At 51.2% G+C, this 21019-nt stretch overlaps 1 protein-coding gene across 1 annotated transcript; it reads left to right on the top strand.

The window, feature by feature from the left end:
• Positions 1-1040: 1040 nt before the first annotated feature.
• FMOD (fibromodulin) lies at positions 1041-11288 on the top strand. The gene is made up of 3 exons (XM_002925437.4): positions 1041-1189; positions 3896-4883; positions 9390-11288. Exons 2-3 carry the CDS (start codon positions 3905-3907, stop codon positions 9539-9541), a joined length of 1131 nt encoding a protein of 376 aa, XP_002925483.1. The 5' UTR covers positions 1041-1189; positions 3896-3904; the 3' UTR covers positions 9542-11288.
• The last annotated feature ends 9731 nt before the right edge of the window (positions 11289-21019 follow it).

Raw genomic sequence — 21019 nt, 5'->3', positions numbered from 1 at the left:
CTCCCACTCCCCCTGCTTGTGTTCCCTCTCTCGCCAGCTGTCTCTCTCTCTGTCAAATAAATAAATAAAATATTTAATAAATAAATAAATGATTAATTAATTAATTAATTAAAAATAGAATTACCATATGATCCAGCAATTCCACTTCCAAGCATATATCCAAAATAATTAAGAGCAGGGTCTCAAAAAGATATTGGTACACTCACATTCATAGCAGCATTATTTACGAGAGCCAAGAGATGAAAGCAACCCAAATGTCCACCAATGGATGAACAGATAAACAAAATATGGTCTGCACATACAAGGGAATGTTGTAGGAAGGAATTCTGCCACATGCTATGATGGATGGATTTTAAGAACATGATGCTAAGTGAAATAAGCCAGTCACAGAAAGACAACTGTTGTACGATTCCACTTATGTGAGGTTTATAGAGTAGTCAAGCTCATAGAGACAGAAAGTAGGATGGTGCCAGGGGATTAAATGAAAGTGTGTGATGCTGGCCTACAGTAAGTGATCCACGAAGGTGAGCTCCCCTTCCTTTCCACTAATCCAATGGAGGAGAGAAATCCTGCAGCCCAGGTGGGTCTACACTGGTAAGGGGTAGAACTCAAGCCAGAGCCAGTTGTCCTGTGTCATGCCCGCTTGTGCACTAGTCTAACCACCGGTATGGAGGGAGGGAGGCAAGAAGGCTGAGTAGTCCTGGCTCTCCGGGGTGACACAGGGGTTGCTGAAAGAGTTAAGATGGCCTCTTCCCCAGTGCTGGCCCTCCCCAGCCCTGCATCTGCCCTTGTGGGTTTAATGAGAAAGCCAGGCACTTGGTAAGAGACTGTACACATACCTTCCAGGACGCCACTAACTCATTCAGCAGAAAGAGACTCAGAGCTGCCAATGCTTTAGGGAAGATAAGTGAGTGGAAAGAAGGTGGTTTTTCTAACGTCAGGCAGACGGAAGGATTTTGCTTGGTTGAGTGTGAGCTCCGCCCCTGCAGCAGAGCCGAAAAAGCCAGGATCCGGCCTCCTCAGTCCCTCTCTTCACAATATTTGATTAGGAATTTGGGGGCGGGACCCTGGCCTGGCACAGACCCGCACACTCTCAGTAGACACTCCGTCTCTCTCTCTCTCACACGTTCTCCAACCTAAGGAAGCCAGACAGAGGGACGTGGTCACTCTCTGAAAGGTTCAACTGGAGGTAAGTTTAGTCATTTTACTTCAGTTTTTGTCCCTTGTAGTTCCATAACGGGAGTAAAGGAAAGGGCTGGGGCGTGGGGAGAGGGGTTGGCAGGGAAGATACACTCCTCATTCTCCCATCTGGGCCATGACCCCAGGATGCTGGAGAGGGGGCAAAGGGGAGTAGAAGGAACATGTTACCTCTGTCCTATGGTTCCTTTCTGGTTGTTGGGGGTGGGGGAATCTCCCCTTCTCAGGCATGATAAAGGGCAGGAGCAGGTATCCAGGGAAGCCAGCTCTGCCCTGCTAGTACTCGGAATCCCACCACCCCAGCCCTGCGGTCTGTCCTGTAGGCAGATGATGGTACCTGAGTGCTGTTATAGGGGAAGGGTGTGGGTGTGGGTGTGAGTGTGTGTGTGTGTGTGTGTGTGGCTGTGTGTGTGTTGCTGGGGTGAAAGGGAGAGAATAAAGAGAAGTGTTGAGAATCAGCCATGCTCAGGGAGCCGTGAAGGAGAGTCCAATCCAGCTGAGGAGATGACTTCTGGTCTGACCTCCTCGACCCTGATAGGAGGGAAAGATCATTCTCTAGAATGGAGAAATGAGAGAACAGCATTAACTTTTGAGTCAGCTCCCCACAACTCAGGGAGCGCCAATCCCAGAAACTTTCCACCTCACAAAACTCTGAGCACGGGAAGGTCTCTGCCATTAGGGTGGGCAGGGGAATGTAAGAGTATCTGACTTGGGGGGCCACACTGCTAAGAGATGGAGGGGAGGAGAGCCATGAGCTCCCCCAGCCCTCTTAGCACTCATGGCTCCTAAGGAGAGGCCAAAGTGGGCAGGATACACAGCCCCTGGAAAGCTGGGTCTTGAAGAGGAAGGTGGTTCTTGTCTGCCAAGGTGCCCAGTCTGGAAGGAGAAATGGAGACAGAGGTTCACTGTGCCAGCCTCCAAACAGCCACCTTGGTCCTGCAGCAGCCCAGGGCTGTGCATGGAAAAATGTGCTGTTGGCAGTGGGCCGCTCCATTCGTCTTCTCTCCCGGCCGGAGCCAGGGCCCAGCCAGCGCGCCCAGGCAGTGGGCAGTTGGGTTGGCTTCTCGGAAACACTATGGGCTCTTTGTCTGAGGCCTGAGGCTGCTTGACGATGAGCCAGGTGCCTCTCCACTGCAGCCCAGAGGCTAATGGAATGAAGGGGGCCAATGGGAATCACCTTCAGGAAACAGAGAGGTCTGGGGCCTGGGAGGAATGACGGCAGACGTGACTAGATTGAGGGTCACAGTCAGGGTCTTTCCCACCTGTTCATTGGATTTGATGCTGACTTTTAGATTCCTTTCTTTCTTCTATCTCCAGTTGCCAACCCCAGGAGGCCCAACAGCAATGTGAGGGATGTATGGGACCCTTCCAGGACCAGGAAAGGTTCTAAGGTTCCTCTGTGCAAGGGTGACACTCACACCTCTGGAAGGTTCCGTTGCTCCCAAGGGCCCTCCAGTGCCTTGGCTATGGCTCTTCAGAGTAGGGTGACCAGTAGGTTCCTTGTCTTCCATACCTTCAGCTTCCCTCCCAGAATGCACCAAACCCACCTTTCTCTCCAAGCCTGTCCTCTTCTCATCTTACTAGCATACGAGCTCAAGGTAACAGGTTGCCTGGCACTGGGGGGCTGGGCACAGAGGCTGGTAATCCAGATGTCATTGCGGGTAGCTCAGGATGGGGGAAGGGGATGCCAGAATCCCATTCCAAAGCCACATTCTCTTGGGTATACACAAGTGTCTTCAATTCCTAGTCCACTTTTCAGTGTTCCTCATTCATTTCTCTGGGGCCCACATGGCTCGAGCATAATGTCAATGGCAGAACACAAAGGGGGCCAACACTTTACTAGACACCACAGAGGCCAAGTGCACAGACTCGGGCTACACCCGCTCAGTACCCACCCTAGAAGACAACGTCATACCTGGTGCCAGTGTCCCCAGCCCGGAGGGGACCGTCGCTGTTACATGAAGACCCTGTGCCAGCCAGATAGCGTGGGCAGCCGCAGACTGCCAACCAGAGGGTGTTCTGACCCCGCAGACTGCTACAGACACTGACACTCTGGAAGGCAGCCCAAGCCTTGTGAGGACTGCAGATGGACCACACCCCTCCCCAAAGACTAGAAACCAGAAACCCCCAGCCTGCCCAAGAGACCAAAAGATCTTCCAGGAGTAGTTCAGATCTTCCCCTTTGAGGTCTCAAGACGCTTCTGGAGGTTTCCCAGAGACATGGAAAGAACAAGAGGGCTTTTTCCTTGGACTCTTGGAAAATATTATATCCCCGGGGAGTCCAAACTGAATAGGAATTCAGGCCTGAAGAGCACCCACCACCACACCCCCCCCAGGGATGACTGCTGGTGCTTTCCAGCTCCACCAACAGAACCTTCAGGTTTCTAGAGGCTTCTAAGGATCTGCCCCTCGATAAAAAAATGCAGTGTCCCCCATTCAAGTTCCTTCTAATCTCAAAGGCTCTGTTTCTGTGACTCTATAAAATGTACCCAGCTCCCCCAGGTAGCCACGGTCCAGCTGGACCAGGTGCGCAGAGCCGGCACTGGGGGGAGGCGTGCGGGAAGTGAAGGCAGGGTTCCCACTCCCAGGAGCCTGTGCGGCGGGGTTAGATCAAATTGCTCCCAGCCCAGGGCTCCCCTCCCCGCCTCCCTGCTGTCTCCCTCATGCCTGCTTGCTCTCTTCTCTCCCCTCTCTTGCAGAGAGACAAAATGCAGTGGGCCTTCCTCCTGCTGCTGGCCGGGCTCTGCTCCCTCTCCCGGGCCCAGTACGACGAAGACCCCCACTGGTGGTTCCACTACCTCCGTAGCCAGCAGTCCACCTACTACGACCCCTATGACCCCTACCCTTATGAGCCCTATGAGCCCTACCCCTATGGGGTGGAGGAAGGCCCAGCCTATGCCTACGGCTCTCCGCCCCCTCCAGAGCCCCGTGACTGCCCCCAGGAGTGCGACTGCCCCCCCAACTTCCCCACCGCCATGTACTGTGACAACCGCAACCTCAAGTACCTACCCTTCGTCCCTTCCCGCATGAAGTACGTCTACTTCCAGAACAACCAGATCTCATCCATCCAGGAAGGCGTCTTCGACAACGCCACCGGACTGCTCTGGATTGCCCTCCACGGCAACCAGATCACCAGCGATAAGGTGGGCAGAAAGATCTTCTCCAAGCTGAGGCACCTGGAGAGGCTGTACCTGGACCACAACAACCTGACCCGGATGCCCGGCCCGCTGCCTCGATCCCTGAGGGAGCTCCACCTCGACCACAACCAGATCTCGCGGGTCCCCAACAACGCTCTGGAGGGGCTGGAGAACCTCACGGCCCTGTACCTTCAACACAACGACATCCAGGAAGTGGGCAGCGCGATGAAGGGCCTCCGGTCACTGATCTTGCTGGACCTGAGTTACAACCACCTGCGGAAGGTGCCTGACGGACTGCCCTCCGCCCTCGAGCAGCTGTATCTGGAGCACAACAATGTCTACTCCGTCCCCGACAGCTACTTCCGGGGCTCGCCCAAGCTGCTGTACGTGCGGCTGTCCCACAACAGTCTCACCAACAACGGCCTGGCCACCAACACCTTCAACTCCAGCAGCCTCCTCGAGCTCGACCTCTCCTACAACCAGCTGCAGAAGATCCCCCCAGTCAACACCAACCTGGAGAACCTCTACCTCCAAGGCAATAGGATCAATGGTGAGACACTGACAAAGGGGAGTGGGGAGTGGCTGTCTGTTTCATGGGGGGGAAAAAAAACCCTATTGTGAGTGCCAGCAGCAATGCAAAAGGCATAGAATAGGGCAACCAGAGAGCACAAAGGAAGCCACCTGCAGTCCACGCTCGACCCCCTGTACAAGAGGTCCAAGACGGCATGCCCCTAGACCAAACAGCAGTGCTGGGAAAAGTCTGGGTGGGGACTGGGTTGGCTTGGAGGAAGACTTCCCAGAAGAGGTAGGTTTCGATCTAAGTCTTGAGAGCTAAGTGAGCGCGGGCTGGAGGAAAGGGACAAAGCCATTCTGGGAAGTGGGAGTGCCGCAGAGGAACCAGTCATTTCACGGGTCACCTGGAGGGGACAGCCAGGACGTCTGTGTGTCTCAGAGGAAGGGCTCCCGTGTTGAGGAGCAAGGAGAGATGAGTTTGCAGAGCGTTGGATGAGAGCAGTTCGTAGAGAGGGCGGCTTCAGCTGAACTTCTAGGGTCCATCTTGGGAAGAAGGCGGGCTGTCAAGGAGCCATGGCCTTTGTTCCTATTCACTGACCCAGAAGAGGATGAGCTCTCTGTTTCCACGTGCTCTCCTCCTGCCTCTACAGCCTGCCGTGTGTTTGGCTGTTTGTTTGTGTTTTAAACATAACAGCTGTTGGATAAGAATGTGCCACCTCTCCGAGCTGAATGAGGTACTTGTTCTGGTCCGTTCTCCCTGGAGTGCAAGGAGCCCCTGGTGGTGGGGCAGAGGTCCCCCCAGGGTAACAGGGCCCTGTCACCACAAAGTCCTGGGGTGGCAGGCAAGGACACAGACCTCTTGTTTTCCAAGCACTTCCCAGGGAATGCCTAAAGGAATCAAAAGGGCTGCCTCTCTGCCTCTTAGAACTAAAATACTCATTTCGGATAGAATGATCTAGTTACTTTTCAGTTCAGTGTCAGGATCCCGTGTTCAGCATGTGCTTACATTACCCCAGGGCCTCTGATATTGGAATCCCAGCTGGAAGGTACTGAGCCTTCCTTGGTCAGCAAAGTCCCCCCTTCCCTGGGAAAGGACTCACTACCGACCCCTCGCAAAGGGCTTTGAAGCGGAGCCTGCTGTGAGCAAACGTTACCATCAAAGCATTGATAGGGACCGAGCCTTCATCCTCTCCCCTCATCCTTTCTCTCCCAGTGCTCAGGGAACAGATCAATCATTTAGCAAGACACAAGCAGGCAGGACAGCCCTCTGAGTGAGAGAGGCACCGGGTCCCAGAGGTCAGCAGCAGGGCGGGCAAGGAGGGGTGGTGTCTGGTCCTCTGGCTCTAAGTGCAAGACACCATCATGAGCACCAAACTGTTTTATATGTAAAGTCTCTCTTTTTTTTTTTTTTTGCGGGGGGGGGTTCTTATTCCCAAATGGGCCAACGCTCTGAGATGTCGCATGCTGCAAAGGGTTTGACATTTACTTGTAGCTGTCCATCATTCCACCCAGAAGTCACCTGCCACCCTACTCCAAATTCGGGAGGACTGTCACATCAGAAATGTCACGTTATGTGCTGTGTTTGACCCTGAGAACGTGACAGCAAAGAGCAGCTGTCATGGGAGAGAACCCATTAGTTATTGCCTAATGACACACAGTCAGAGAAAGCTGGGGCCGGAAGGGCGCCATCACGGCTCCCTGTCACTGCCTGTGTCCATGAAGAGCACATCTGCCACTCAATACAGGGTGGCCCGCCCCTTCGCAAAGCTCTGAGGATGACAAAACCACTTCAGTTAAGTGTTCCAAGGTCTTGCGAGAAAGTTCTCCATGTTTGGTGTCTCTCCCCAAATCCCTTCTTGTGTCATTTAAACCAAAACTGCTGATCTATCGTTACCATTTAGTCTCTCTGTCAGTCTTCTTTTGAGGCAAAATAACACCAATTCCTGTATTTACTTTGTCTTAAATAAGCGAGTTAAGAGACAGGAAGCGCTTGGTCCAGGCCCTGGCACATAACTGAGAAGCAATACACCGTAACTATGACTAGCTTCTCCTCTCGTTGCCACTTGGAAGTTGATAGGCATAGTTTTGTTTTGTTTGACTTCTTGCATTGCGAAGACGGGGTTACTGAGAAGGAGCAGCCATCTCTCCGGGCCACCCAGGCTATGTAGGGAGAACCCTGAACGTGGGCCTTGCACATCCAAGGACCTGGCACCAGGCGTCTCTGGCTGAGAACGTGAGGAGTATCTCTCTGGGTCAGACCACCAGCAGGAAGGACAGTGCCCCAAGCTGGGGCCCGTCTCCTAGGGCGTCCTCCCACAGCCAGTGAGGGTGGTGGTGGAGGTGGGACTGAAGCAATCCTCTGGGGGAGGAGCTAAATGGAGGGCAGGGACTAAAGGGTGTGCAGGGGAATCAAGCCAGTCCCCTCCCTCCCCCTTGCCTCTTCCATTAGCATCTCCTTCAGATTTTCCAGCCTGGCAACAGCAAGGGAACACAGCTCGGAATGTTATTCAGTAGCTGTGGGATCCAAGGGAGCAGGGTGGGTACCCCCGGAGGAATTTGGAAAGACTTAGGTCAGTATTTAATCTGGGCTGGAAAATGTCCTCCAGAGTCTCCAAGCAGAAGCCCTGTCCTCTTCATGAGCGTGGGGAAGACAAACAGAGGAGCATAGTGCGTCTGCTGGGTGGATGGAATCAATACACGGGGTGTGTCTAGCAGCCCCTGAGTATCCCCCATATTTATATAGATGTGCAGGGATCCAGGATCTTAGCAGACAGTCTGAGGGCCTGAGGCTGGGTAGAGAATCCATCTAGTGCCGTCCCCAGTAGATCTGGAAGTGATCTAATTGCCAACCCACCTGACTTCTCCCAGCCCACCCATCACAGGCACCACCCCTGACCTAAGCTCTGCCCCCAACCTGCCCACTTCATCTACTTCCTGGGACCAGAAGGGAGACATCCAAAAGTATCCAAAATATCTCCATCGTCCCCACCCGACTCCACCCCCATTCCCACCCATCCCCTTACCACTCCCCCCAACCCTGCCACTGAACGCTGTCCACAGAAGGGCATTTTCCATCTTCTCCCCTCTTCCCAGTCCAGTGTCCCATCATTCCTTGGGGCTGGATTTTCTGTCTTACATTTGCAATACAAGTTAATGGCCTACAGCCTTGCCCCATCTCCTCTTGGTCAGTTCTTAAGAGGGACTGAAAACAACCTTTAGTGCTAATTGAAAAGCACTTTCCTCGCCAGCCTATTTAAGCCCCCCACACTGTCTGCCTCGAAACCTTCCCTTTCACACCCATGACCTCACCCTCCATGAGGCCATCCTCCTCCAGCTCCTCCCACCTCCCCTCCCCACCTCCCTGGCAAGCAGAGGAATGCCTCTGATGGAGGCAAAGGCAAGCTCTGGGACTGCCCCAGGTTAGTGAACGCCCTGGAAATAGAGCCCACCAAGATCTGAGATCCGAGATCCGACAGGTAACCTCACGGGGAGCTCCTCTGGCAGGAGCCATCTCCTCGAGGCCCTCAGGAACCGTGTGGAAGGCAGCTTCTCACGGTGATTTGTGCTGACCCTGCTGGAATTTTAGTTGAGTTCTTGGTGTTTTCCCTTCAAGTTCCTAACCCAGGAGACTTGAGACAGAGGTGGCCCGTATGTCCAAGAGGACAACTGGAGGGAAAATGGAAGGATTTATGTTAAACCCACACAGAACTCTTGTATCTATTAAGATTATGTGGTTTGAGGGAGGGGAATTTCTTCAAAAAGAGGACTTCTTTTGAGATTAAAAGAAGGGGGGGGCAAGCCATATCATATTAAATGCAGGAGGCAAGGGAATTATTTATTTGACTTTTGAGGTCCATGACAGCCCTATTCGTCTATGAATTTCTGCCTTCTTGAACCCCGGGGCCTTGCTCATTCCTTTGGCGGTAACGGAATGGAGACATGCACCCCCTCAAAGCTCCCGCACGCAAGGACACTTGTCTCCCTGCCCAGGCTTTCTCTCTTTAATTTCCTGCCCCTCTCTCTTTCTGCAAATTGTCAGGAGATATTCCAGATTTAAGTCCATCCATTTCCCCAGCCTTCCTTCTCAGAGCAATTCAGCAAAGCTGCTAAGGTCGGTCTTTGACAACCTTCTGCTTCCCCCTGCTGCCCACAGATGGGAAAAGACCAGGTCCTGGCTGGAAGGACACCCAAGGACATTCCAGAGTTCTGTGCAGATTAGGGGTGGTTAGGAAGCGGATCCACGGATGCAGGCAGACACCCCACTCCGGCCCTAGTGCTGCCCCCTAGCGGTGTCAGTCGGTATGACTCAGATCCCGAAAGACACAGCCCCNTGTGCAGATTAGGGGTGGTTAGGAAGCGGATCCACGGATGCAGGCAGACACCCCACTCCGGCCCTAGTGCTGCCCCCTAGCGGTGTCAGTCGGTATGACTTTCCTCCCCTCAGAAGTGTTGAAGCCCCTTCACAGAGGCTGACCGGCCTCCTGTGGATCCGGGTCCCTGATCCGGGCTTTTCGCACCCACCCCGCCCCTCTTGTCCCCACAGAGTTCTCCATCAGCAGCTTCTGCACCGTGGTGGACGTCATGAACTTCTCGAAGCTGCAGGTGCTCCGCCTGGACGGGAACGAGATTAAGCGCAGCGCCATGCCCGTAGACGCTCCCCTCTGCCTGCGCCTTGCCAGCCTCATCGAGATCTGAGCAGCCCTTGCACAGGGCACGGGGCCAAGGGCCCCCACGCCCCGCTGCATTTGGCTGGATGGTTTGGTTTGGCTTTTGCTGGAAGGTTTGGGACAGACCATGTGACAGAACTCCATGGGCTCCCTCTGTAGTCTTCTTCCCTGTAGGCAGGGTCAGGTGGGATCAGGGGACAGGCAGCCTTTTACTGAGGCACACGGCTGCAGCTCTTTCCAGGACAGACATGGTGGCAGAGGAAGTAATCCTTGGAAGTTCCAACCCCAGACACCTCACTACTCCCTAGTTTCTTCCCAATGATCTGGCGTCCTGAACTTTACAAACCGCTTGGGCAACCGCACAGAGCGTGCTTGCCCCACAATCCCCGGCTCTCTCTGTGAGCAGCGCTTGACCGCTCTCCTGCGTGCCAGGCGGGTGGCGCAGTTACTCTGGGCTCCCTCTCAGTGCTCCTCGGAGTATACCTCTTGCCCAACTGCCTCCTCCTTCACCTTCCTCATCCACTCAGCCTTGCTCCGCGTTCACCTCTTCTGTGCCTTAGGCAGAGGCTCTCACGCGTGCGGGCATCTCCAAGCCATGTGGGCATCGGCCCCGTGGCCTGTGCGGAGAAGTCACACTAGTGTTTGGGGGGCGGGGGAAGGAAACCAAGAGTCACTTCTCCACCTCCTTAACCTCGCTCCTTGAAAGCCACCAGATCGGAGGACACCAGCATGATCACAATATTCAGGGACTGGTGTGGGAGGAGACAACCAACCTTAGGCTTTGATAACTGGGGGGCCTATATTTTAGCAGCTGGGCAGCGCATTGAAGGTGGGTCAGACTTCTACCCAGGAGAGGCCAGACCTCGCTTACATCAGCATCCCTAATATGGGCAAACGTCCCGCCACGGCTGAACTGAGAAAGCAGCCCCTGGAGTTCCACCCTTGCCCAACACCCTCTGCGTTCCCAGCCGCTGCTTACCCGGGGTCTTTATCCTCCAAGGCACATGGTTCTCAACGCATGAGAAAGGTAGTGTGTCCTTTTCTCTTACGCAAGCAGAAAGGTCCACATCCTGTTGGGAGAAGCAGACTCCAGCCAGCCTTGGACGTGCCTGGCTAGCCCAAAGGGGGACGCTGTGGCTCAGCTGTGTTAATTGATTTGTCCTGAGGCCACAGTTCTCAGTGAAAGCTCTGGCTGGAGATGCTTGTTGGGTCCGTGAAGCCTGGGCCAGGCAGCCAGCTCTGGCCCGTGTGGAGGATGAAGCCCTCTGCTTTCACCTCTCTGAGCTACACCCTCGTTACTGAAGATGCCTTTTGCTTTATAGCTTGGCTGGAGAGCAATTCCTTCTTCCCATGTCTGAAAGGTAATGTTGCCTGAGGCCTAACCATCTCGCTCCTTTGGGCACCATTGGGATGGAGCCATCTGGGCGGTCAGGGACAGGGACTGCCTGAGGACAACTAGCCCCAGCCTGGCCTCTGCCCAGATGCCCTTATGTCTCTGATACTGTGTATGCTTTGAAGCTGCTTCCCTGAGAAGTTGGGGTGGGGAAATCCCTGGACTATGTTCTTGGCTCCAGACTCAAAAATCCACAAAAGCCAAACCAGCTCATTTCAACAAAGGAGCTCTGATGTGGGGGGCAAGGCTGCCCCTGCCCCTGCCCCAGGCTCTTCAGAAAGCGTCTGCATGTGAACACCATCATGCCTCTATAAAGGATCCTTATTACAGGAAAAGCATGAGTGGTGGCTAACCTGACCAATAAAGTTATTTTACGATTGCATCTGCAAGAATGGAGTCATTTAAGGCACACACAGAAGGGTTACTTTAAGGGGACCTAGTGGGTCACATAGGCCTTGGACTGGAAGAATCCCCTTTCTCATCTATTCTGCTTGGGCCGTTGTAGCTAGGAGGTTTAAAAAAAAAAAGTCACCTATGTAAAAGTTGTAGTTAGCAAATTTTGTGTTCTGGAAGTTCTTCCTTAAGTCTAACTTCCATCCCGCTAGCTACACATTTCCTTCCATTTGTTCCCAAGATAATGAACAACTGGGTTTTTTCTGTCATTATTAACATTTTTCTCCCTCCACCATCCTCCCTCCTCAAGCCAGGAATTCAGGGGCTGGCGGGTCCTGAGTAGTGTTGTCTTGACTGCGCCTGCCCTCTACTGGCCACTGTGCAAAACCGAGGGTAGTCAAAGCGGATGCCGCCTGGTAAGGCCTGAAGAGGAAAGTGCCTTCAGCTGCCTCTCTGCTCTTCCATTCAGTCTCTCCGGAAAGTTTCGACATGCCAGGTGCTTAGCCGATGTGACAGTAGTTGGGGGGTGGGGCAGACTAGACTGGCGCTGGGGACAATCCGCTATTTTCTAATAAGGAAATCACCACAACTGATATTTACTCGGTAAGTAATAGATTCAGTTGATGAATCTATTACTTACCGAATATATTCACTAAAATAGTCTGTGAACTTCTGTGCCAAGATGGCTTCAGGCAGAGTAAGCTAACTTGATTCTTCTTCTCGGGAGCAAGAGTTAGGCAGGAATGGGGGCGGGGGGGTTAAAAAAATTGGAAGGAAATCATAACTTCAACCACGGCTGAGGGACAGCAAGTTTGGCACAATTGCCTTGATGGGTGCTCTGGCACAGAGACACCACGTGGAGCAGGCAGAGAAACAGACACAAGCTGGGGATCCACCCAAGCTGCAAGGAAGAATCCTCTGCCTCTCCGTTTTGCTTCCTAGGATCGCCTGGGAACATCCCAATCAAGACAGAGCAGGGGGAAGAATCCAGAGCCAGGCCTGCCCTGTTGCAAGGCTCCTCTGGTTTCTATATCCAGTGCTTCTCAAGACGGTAGCGGGAGTGGACGATCCATCAGGCTTGGCTGGCTTTCCTTTGGGTCACCGTTTGGTCAGTTCTTATTATGCGCTCGGTACTGTACCTACCTTCCCTTATTAGCATTCCTAACCCTTCAATGCCCTAGATACTAGTATTTTCACTATTTTACGAATGGGGAAACTGAGGCCCAGAGAAGCTGAGATCACCCTGGAAGGAAGCATCGAGGCCAGGATCTGACCTCTAGCCCGTCAGTTTTGCTATACTCTGTCTCCTCTGCTGGTCCTGACGTCTCCACGTCACAGGTGTAAGCAGGTCTACTAGGAACACGGAGGGGCCTTGGTGGTAGCTGGGTGCCGTAGGTAGAGGAAGGCCATCTGACTTGACTGTTGACATACCTAAATCCATTCTGCTAGCATTCACGGTCCCTTTATGGATTTGCCAACTGAAATGTACTCTTCATCAATGCACGAGCATCCTTGGGCAGACACCGAGGCTACTACAGAGAAGGAAAGCAGGCAGCCCCTGCCTTGCAGACTTTACTGTCTAGTTCAATGACAAACGTGGCACAAAATAATTGCGGTGGGAACCATGTAGGTACAAACAGAGAGGGCTGTGAAGGACATGAGCACAAGTCTGCATGAGGATTATCAAGGAGCCCGACCTAGACTGGCAGTTCCGGGGCATATAGATAAGGAGGGAGCGCACCGTTATCTAGATGAAGAGGGGGGAGGGGCAGCAAAGGAGAGGTTACAGAGCGTGTTAACTCCTTAAGTGGGAGGAAGCTTCTGAGTCACTGAATGACAGCGAAGACGGCTGAAGCAGAGTATGAAGGAGAGGGTTTCAAGCATCAGGGATATGTGGGCAAGGGTGAAACCGTCCACTGCCTCTGCTTCTCTTATTTCAGACCCAAGTACCAAGAATCAGCACTCCAAACCCTCTAAAAACGTGCCTTGCAGTCAATCTTGCAGTTGTGACTTCCAGCCTCTAGAGGGCAGCATCTCACTTTGCACCATCAGAGCCTTTTCTGAAAACTTTTAAGGCTTCAATCCACTCCACTTTCTCCTAACTGCTCTGATCAACTGGTCCTTGGCTCCAGCGGACACTGACCAAAAAATCAAGGTACCAGAAGGCACTGTGTAACCAAGGAGTCTTGACTTTTGTGTGCTGTGGACCCCTTAGGCTGGCTAGTGAAACTATGGACCTCTTCTCGAGATGTTTTTAAAGACATAAAATACATAGGATTCCAAAGAGACCCAGTTGCATTGAATACGTTTATCAAAATAGAAAATATATATGTTTGTTTATCAATGCAACAAATGGCAAGACCTAGCAATAAGTCTGATTAACTACAGTCATTTGGAAGTACTGATGAGCATAAATGGCGTTTTGAACTATTTTCAATAATTGTAACATGACATAAAAATACCTGTGATTTCAGTTGGTGACAAAACCTCAGGGACCATTAATACTGCGGTGGTTTGTTACCTTTATGACTGGAGGGAATGTTACATTTCTGTTAGCTGTGTGAAAAATCAAGATATGGTATTTTCTCGTCCAAGTTTCCAGACCCCCTCTAAGTTGAGCTCTGGAAAGATAGGCAAAAGGATGGATCACAGAAGAAAGGCAAGAAAAGAAGGTATATATGGTCTCCATGAGCATAGCTCAATCACTCAAGAAATGTTTCTTGTGTGCAAAACCCCGAGCCCTCAAAGGTCAATAGCTAGTACATGTAGTATACAAAAGAATGGATTTGTGAAGCTCTCCTCGTACTTGCTGCGGAGTTTGGTGAAGACGGTAGAAACTAACATGTACTTTGCTTAGCCATTTACAAGACAGTTAATTTGAGAACCCTTGAAACAGTTTTTTTTTTTTAAAAAAAAAGATTGTATTTTTTTATTTGAGACTTAAGTGCTGAGTGAAGTATATGGACAAAATGTCTCTTTATTTGTTTTAAGAGGAAGAAATGATTAAGGCTCAGTGGCCAGGAAAGCTGTAGGAGCAGCCCCAAGCACCCTCTCCCCCTGGGGCTGGGGAGGGAGGGCTGGAAGCTCTCCTTTCTCCACTAGCTCAGTGACCCGTTCCACAAGTGGTCCCACGGCAGTCCCGCGATGCTCCCACGGCGGTTCCGCGGTGCTCCCACGGCGGTCCGGGGCAGAATACACAGCTGAAAGTGTGTCATCAGGAGATTCAGCATCCTGGGGAGACCTCAGACTCTCCCAGAAAGTCCTCTGCCTCAAACAGACCGATAGAAGCTGGCAGACAGGGCTCCCACGACTAGCTGAGCCCTTGGGGTGCCCCGGGGCCACCATGTTGTGCCCCAAAAAGAGCAAACACATTGATCAATCCCATGGCAGCCTGAATTTCCCTGAGCAGCAATCCTGCCTGGAAACTAGACAACGCCCTGGGGACAGAGCCCACGGGTGGTTTGAGAAGGACTGACACGAGAGACGGAACCAGGTCCCTGGCTGCCGCATGGGGCCCAGAAAGGCTGAAATGGGCAAAAGGACCAGGCGGACGCTGCCCGGCCATACCGGGCTCCAACAGGAACCGCAAATGCTGAAGTTAAATGAGCAGCAACTCCTGGGTGTCCAGGTTGCCAGCTACACTTAGAGCAGGAAGAACAGAAACACACTTGACCCAGTTTTAGCAATCATAACAGGAAATGGGTCAGAGTCCCAAGAGGAGGTAAGAAGACCTACCTACCTAAGCAAAGGCATCCGAAAGCAGGTGGGGTTAGCGCTGAACCCTCTTGCAAGCCAGCAGCAGTAAACACAGTGCTCCGATAGTCCCCACGGCTCCTCTACTGGTCGTACAGAGCCATGACCCTCCGCAAAATAAGACTCTGAAGAGAGGTCGGGGATGGTAACAGATGCACGCCAGGCTTAGAGGGCAGATCCCAAGGTTGACATGAGTCAGACACGAGGGCCAATGAGGGCAGTTTGTGTAGGAAGGGGTAGGGAAAGTTATTCCAAGGAAGGAGCCACAAAACCCAAGTCTCGAAATAGAGCCACATGTATGTGGTCAGGGAGGCAGGGGCACAAGCAGCTCTAAGCCCCGGAGTAAAGGTGACTTAGGAAGAGGATGGCATTCTGGCAAATGGGCCAGGGCTCAGTGCAGCCTGGTGACTCTAGCCCCATGCAAGTGTCCGCTGCTGTTTTGGGCCATTCTCCCACTTGGAGGCTCTCAGCCCACAGGCAGCTTGTAAATATGAAAAACATTTTTCATTGGCCTCAATAATTACATATTTATTTGTTTGTTTATTTATTTATTTATTTGAGAGAGAGAGAGCAGAGCAAGCAAGAACACGGGTGGAGGGAAGGCAGAGGGAGAGGGAGAAGCAGGCTCCCCGCTGAGCAGGGAGCCTGATGGGAGACTCGATCCCAGGACCCTGAGATCATGACCTGAGCCGAAGGCAGGTGATTAACCAACTGAGCCACCCAGGCACCCCAGTGTGAAACAATTTTTTTTAAATTTATCCATTCTTTTGCATTTCAGGAGGCCAGAAGGCCAAGATCAAGGTGCCAGGAGGGCTGTGCTTCCTCTGACAGCTTTAGGGAAGAATCCTTCTTTGCTGCTTCCAGCTTCTGGTGGCTTACGTGTTCCGTGGCTTATGGCAGCATCACTGCCATCTGGGCTTACCTCCATCCTCACGTGTTCTTCTCCATATCTGTCTCTTCTCCTCTTCTTATAAGGACATTAGTCGTTGGATTTAACTCATAAAGATCTCATCCTAATCCTTAACTAATTACATGTTTCCAAATAAGAACATTTTCTAAGGTTCTGGACAGACATGAATAATTTGGGGGTACACTAGTCAATCCATTATTTCATCTACAGGGGACTTCTCTAAAGCAGACTAAAAGGGCTTCATGAAGGATGTCAGACAGATGTTTCCAGGGGCTTGGGGTCGGAATACCAGACAAACACTAAGACCCAGGCCCCGCAGACCAGGTCCTGTGGATGACATCTCGATGACAGCAAAAACAGTCTAAGGTAGGCATCACATGCGCACCAAACCAAACAACAAAGGAAAAGAAAGGGCACATATTTTTGGGTTGGTATAAATAGAAAACAAAGCAATCTAAAATGTCTCCAGGGTTGCCAAATATTCCCTGGGGGCCGAAAGCACCACCAGTTAAGAACCACTGGTCTACACGCCGGGAAGGGAAAGGCCGAGTGTGAAGTCTGAGCAGTTTACCTCTTCTAGACGTTGTCAGCCTGCTCTCCAAAGTGGGTGTAAAAATGTACATTCTCACCAATGGTACATGAGAGCCCCCATTTCCCCACATCCCACAATGCCAAATACTGCTTAAGACTTGAGTCATTTTGGCAGTCTGATGGGTGAGACTTGGTATCGATTTTTAATTTTAATTAGGATAGCCCAACTTTTATTTTCAAAGATGAGAGCAGTTACACTGACCTATTCCTCTGCAGAAGCTATGCTGAGCCTCCTTTGGGCAATCCCAAAATCTGCTGGCCCAGCCCTGGAAATCTGGAGCTGGAATCAGCCCGCCAAGCATGAGCAACAGAACCGGTCCTTCACCCCATTGCAGACCAGCATCCCCAACCAAGAGGGCAGGGAGCCGTCCCCAAAGGGGACACAACCCTCTGTGCTGGGGGGAAAGGTGAGCACCTTGCATCTTTTCGAGTATACCCAGGGCAAAAGTAGGGATGAGAAGGGGTATGCTAGCACCCTTCTTCTTCTTGTGGATGGGGGAAGGAAGGTGGCCTGTCTTGGCCAGCACAGAAGGGATGGGGACAATAGCACCCCAGTGGGGACACCCTAGAGCAGTGTTGCAGTTACAGTAGTTGCGATGGCAATTGTAATTCATGGCGGTGGAAGGGTACGGGTGAGGAAGTGTCAGGAGCTGGAACCTCCACGACTGTAGGTGAAGGGCAGCATCAGAGGTGAGGAGGCCAGGAGGCCCCAGGGAAGACACTGGCATCTCCACCAGCCCGTCACAAGGCATGAGGCCATGACTCACCAGCTGGTGATGGCAGCAGTGAGAAGTAAGACCCCCATGCCCTGCCAAGGACAGAAAGGCAACAGTAAGAGGCCAGCAGCTGTGCTGTCCAAGTGGGGCACCCCCACCTACCAGTTTCATTGTCACATCATCAGATCACCCTTTCCTTGTAGCATCGAATAGGATAGGGTTGGGAAGCTTCATTGCAAACCCACCATCAGTACCACACATCAATGTTTCATGTGTTCATGGAGCAACCTGGTTAGAGATGGTAAATCCTTTAAAAGTAGAGATTGGCAAGTAATGAATCATGGAACATTGCATCAAGAACTGGGGATGTACTGTATGTTGATTAATATAACAAAATAAATATTATTAAAAAAAAAAAGTAGAGATCGGGGGCACCTGGGTTGGTCAGTCGGTTAAGCGTCTGCCTTCGGCTCAGGTCGTGATCCCAGCGTTCTAGGATCGAGCCCTGTATCAGGCTCCCTGCACAGTGGGATGCCTGCTTCTCCCTCTCCCACTCCCCCTGCTTATGTTCCCTCTCTCACTGCCTCTCTCTCTGTCAAATAAATTAATTAAATATTTATAAATAAATAAATGTAGAGATCATGTCACGTGATTCCTTCACATACCCTGCCAGAGTTAGCACAGAGCTGGTTTCCAAATTTTTTTTTTAAAGATTTTATTTATTTATCCGACAGAGACAGAGACAGCCAGTGAGAGAGGGAACACAAGCAGGGGGAGTGGGAGAGGAAGAAGCAGGCTCATAGCGGAGGAGCCTGATGTGGGGCTTGATCCCATAACGCTGGGATCACGCCCTGAGCCGAAGGCAGACGCTTAACCGCTGTGCCAGCCAGGCGCCCCTGGTTTCCAAATTTTTAAATAACACCTGTTGGATCATATTCTTTTGGGCCCAACGAAAACAGTGACATGAAATGGATTTATCAGCCTATTACCCACCCACCCATCCCACCCCCACATACCTTTTTTTCTTTTCTAAAAATATAAAGTGCTTTCAACTGTATGACTTCATTTCTTTTCCTAAAATATCTAGCCAGTATGGAGGCAAGTTTGATTCACTCCATTTTACAGATAGGGTAATTGAGACCTATCACTTCTGATTGACTTGGCTCTGGTGGCATAGACTCAACACTGAAACCCAGGTCTACTTCCTCCCATTGAACTGTACCTCAGTGCTGTGTGCTCCTTGCCCTCCTGCCTCCTTGCCTGTCCCCATCACCCTGCACCACCGAGGTGCCCCCCCATCATTGCCTTTGTATTTAACAATGCAAAACATCCACAAAGGCCCCCTTCAGACATCAACAGGACCCAGCAGGTGTTAGAACCGGATGGCCACCAGGGGTCTGTGAGCACTGAATTTCCAGTGTCTTCCCTGAAGAAAATCTGTGTACCGGTGTGTAGTATTTTGGGGGGAGGCAAAGTCTGCAGAAGAGATGGATCTCTGGGGGGCTTCAGGAGAGAGGTACAATCACATCTTGGTGTTAATGTAGGTATATGGGGAGTTGAAATAGAGCACTCCACAAGTCCATAAAAAAAAAAGGACAATGTCAAATCCTATTCAAATGACATGGATTGTAAATCCTCAGACGCTGCTTTTGTAACATTTTTGAGGGAGAGGGATTTGAAGAAAAGGCCTTGAGGAAAAGAGGAATTCTGTCTTGCCAAGACATCTCTCCCTTGGTAAAAATCCATGAGCTAAAAGCAGGACCCTATACTAAGTTTTAGTTTGTGTCTCATATTGCTTTATGGATAAGAATCTTTTTCTTTTCAATTTTAGGTAGTTCACATATAGTGCAGTACTGGTTTCTGGAATAGAATTCAGTGATTCGTCACTTACACACAACACCCAGTGCTCAACACAACAAGTGCTCTCTTTAATGCCCCTCACCCATCCAGTCCACCCCGCCCACCTCTCCCTCCAGCAACCTTCAGTTTGTTCTCTATAGTTATGAGTCTCTCATGGTTTGTTTCCCTCTCTCTCTTTTTTCCCTTCTTCCCTTATGTTCATCTGTTTTCTCTTTTAAATTCCACATATGACTGAGATCATATGGTATCTCTCTTTCTCTTACTGATCTATTTTGCTTAGCATAATACCCTCTAGCTCCGTCCACATCATTGCAAATAGTAATGCACCACATCTTCATTATCCATTCATCAGTTGATGGACATCTGGGCCCTCTCTGTAGTTTGGCTAGTGTTGATAATGTTGCTGTAAACATCGGGGTTCCTGTGTCCTTTCAAATCTGTATTTTTGCATTGTTTGGGTAAATACTTAGCAGTGCAATTGCTGGGTCGAAGAGTAATTCTATTTTTAAATTTTTGAGGACCCTCCAAACTGTTCTCCAGAGTGGCTGCCCCAGTTTGCATTCCCACCAACAGTGCATGAGGGTTCCCTTTTCTCCGCATCCTTGCCAACACCTGTTGCTTCTTGTGTTGTTAATTTTAGCCATTCTGACAGGCGTAAGGTGGTACCTCGTTGTGGTTTTGATTTGTATTTTCCTGATGATGGGTGATGCTGAGCATCGTTTCATGTGTCTGTTGGCCATCTGGAAGTCCTCTTTGGAAAAGTGTCTGTTCATGTCTTCTGCCCATCTTAACCGGACTATTTGGGGTTTTTTGGTGTTGAGTTGGATAAATTCTTTATAGATTTTGGATAGTAGCCTTATAGATAGGAATCTTAAATGTCCCTAAAATTAAGCGTTCTCTGTAGCAGCCAAACCAAGAACGGAGGGCTGAGATTAAATGTGGGAAAGGAATACTCATTCCTTTGTGATCAGTACCTGAAATAATAGCATCATTAGTAAACATTCACGTGCTCGGTATTTTGTCACAGTAGTGCTAGGAGGCGGGTGCTATCAACACTAGCCTTTTTCATGGAAGGAAACAGGTTCAGAGAGGTTGAGTAACTGCTCGAGATCACACAATCAGTAAGTGGAAGAGGCTGAAGTCAACCCCTGGTCACCTGTCTCTAGTCTTCATTTTGTTTCTACCACGCTGGGTCTTTTGGGTCTATATGTGCGTGTATGTTTGTGTCGGTTGGGATGGGGGGACAAAGTTATTCAAGATACTTTCTCTTACGACACTTGTAATGTGTTCTCAGAAAATATGTACTGTATTAGAGCACACGAGATACAGTAGAATGAAGCGATGGTCAATTTGGTTTTAGAGGGTGGGTGAGCGCCTGCAGACATACAGGAAGAAAACGAAGAGGGCCCGGGGAACGAACTTGGGGAAGTAAACGCCCACATCTACAGGGATTTTGGAAAGAGGACCGGGAAGGATTAGGGGTTAGAAAACGCAGAATCTCTAGACTTGCTCAAGAATGGCTGCGAGGGTGTCAGAGAAATGGGGACACGACGGACGGTAGCTTTAGGGACCCGAGGCACTCGGGCAGCAGGTGGCGGGCGGGAGGGGCTCCGAGCACCGCAGCCGCCGCGCCCAGAGGCCGCCCTTGGCCTTCCGCCTCTTTCGGAAAGGCCCAGTTCTCCGCAGCAGCCAACCTGCAGAGCAGCGGAGCTCGGCAACCACCTAGTGCCCCCGCCCCTACTTCCCTTTTAAAAAACTTCTCGGCCGCACCTCGAGCGTCAGGGAAGACTTTGATTGGCCAGCTCCGCTCCCCCGCCAGCCAATCAGCAGCTTGTTGCCAAGGTGGGGCTTCCCAGCGCGAGAGGACGCGGCGGCGCCCGCGCTGTAGCC

Source organism: Ailuropoda melanoleuca, chromosome 8, assembly GCF_002007445.2.
Source record: "Ailuropoda melanoleuca isolate Jingjing chromosome 8, ASM200744v2, whole genome shotgun sequence".
Lineage (NCBI taxonomy): Eukaryota > Metazoa > Chordata > Mammalia > Carnivora > Ursidae > Ailuropoda > Ailuropoda melanoleuca.
This window is presented reverse-complemented; position numbering and strand designations above follow the sequence as displayed.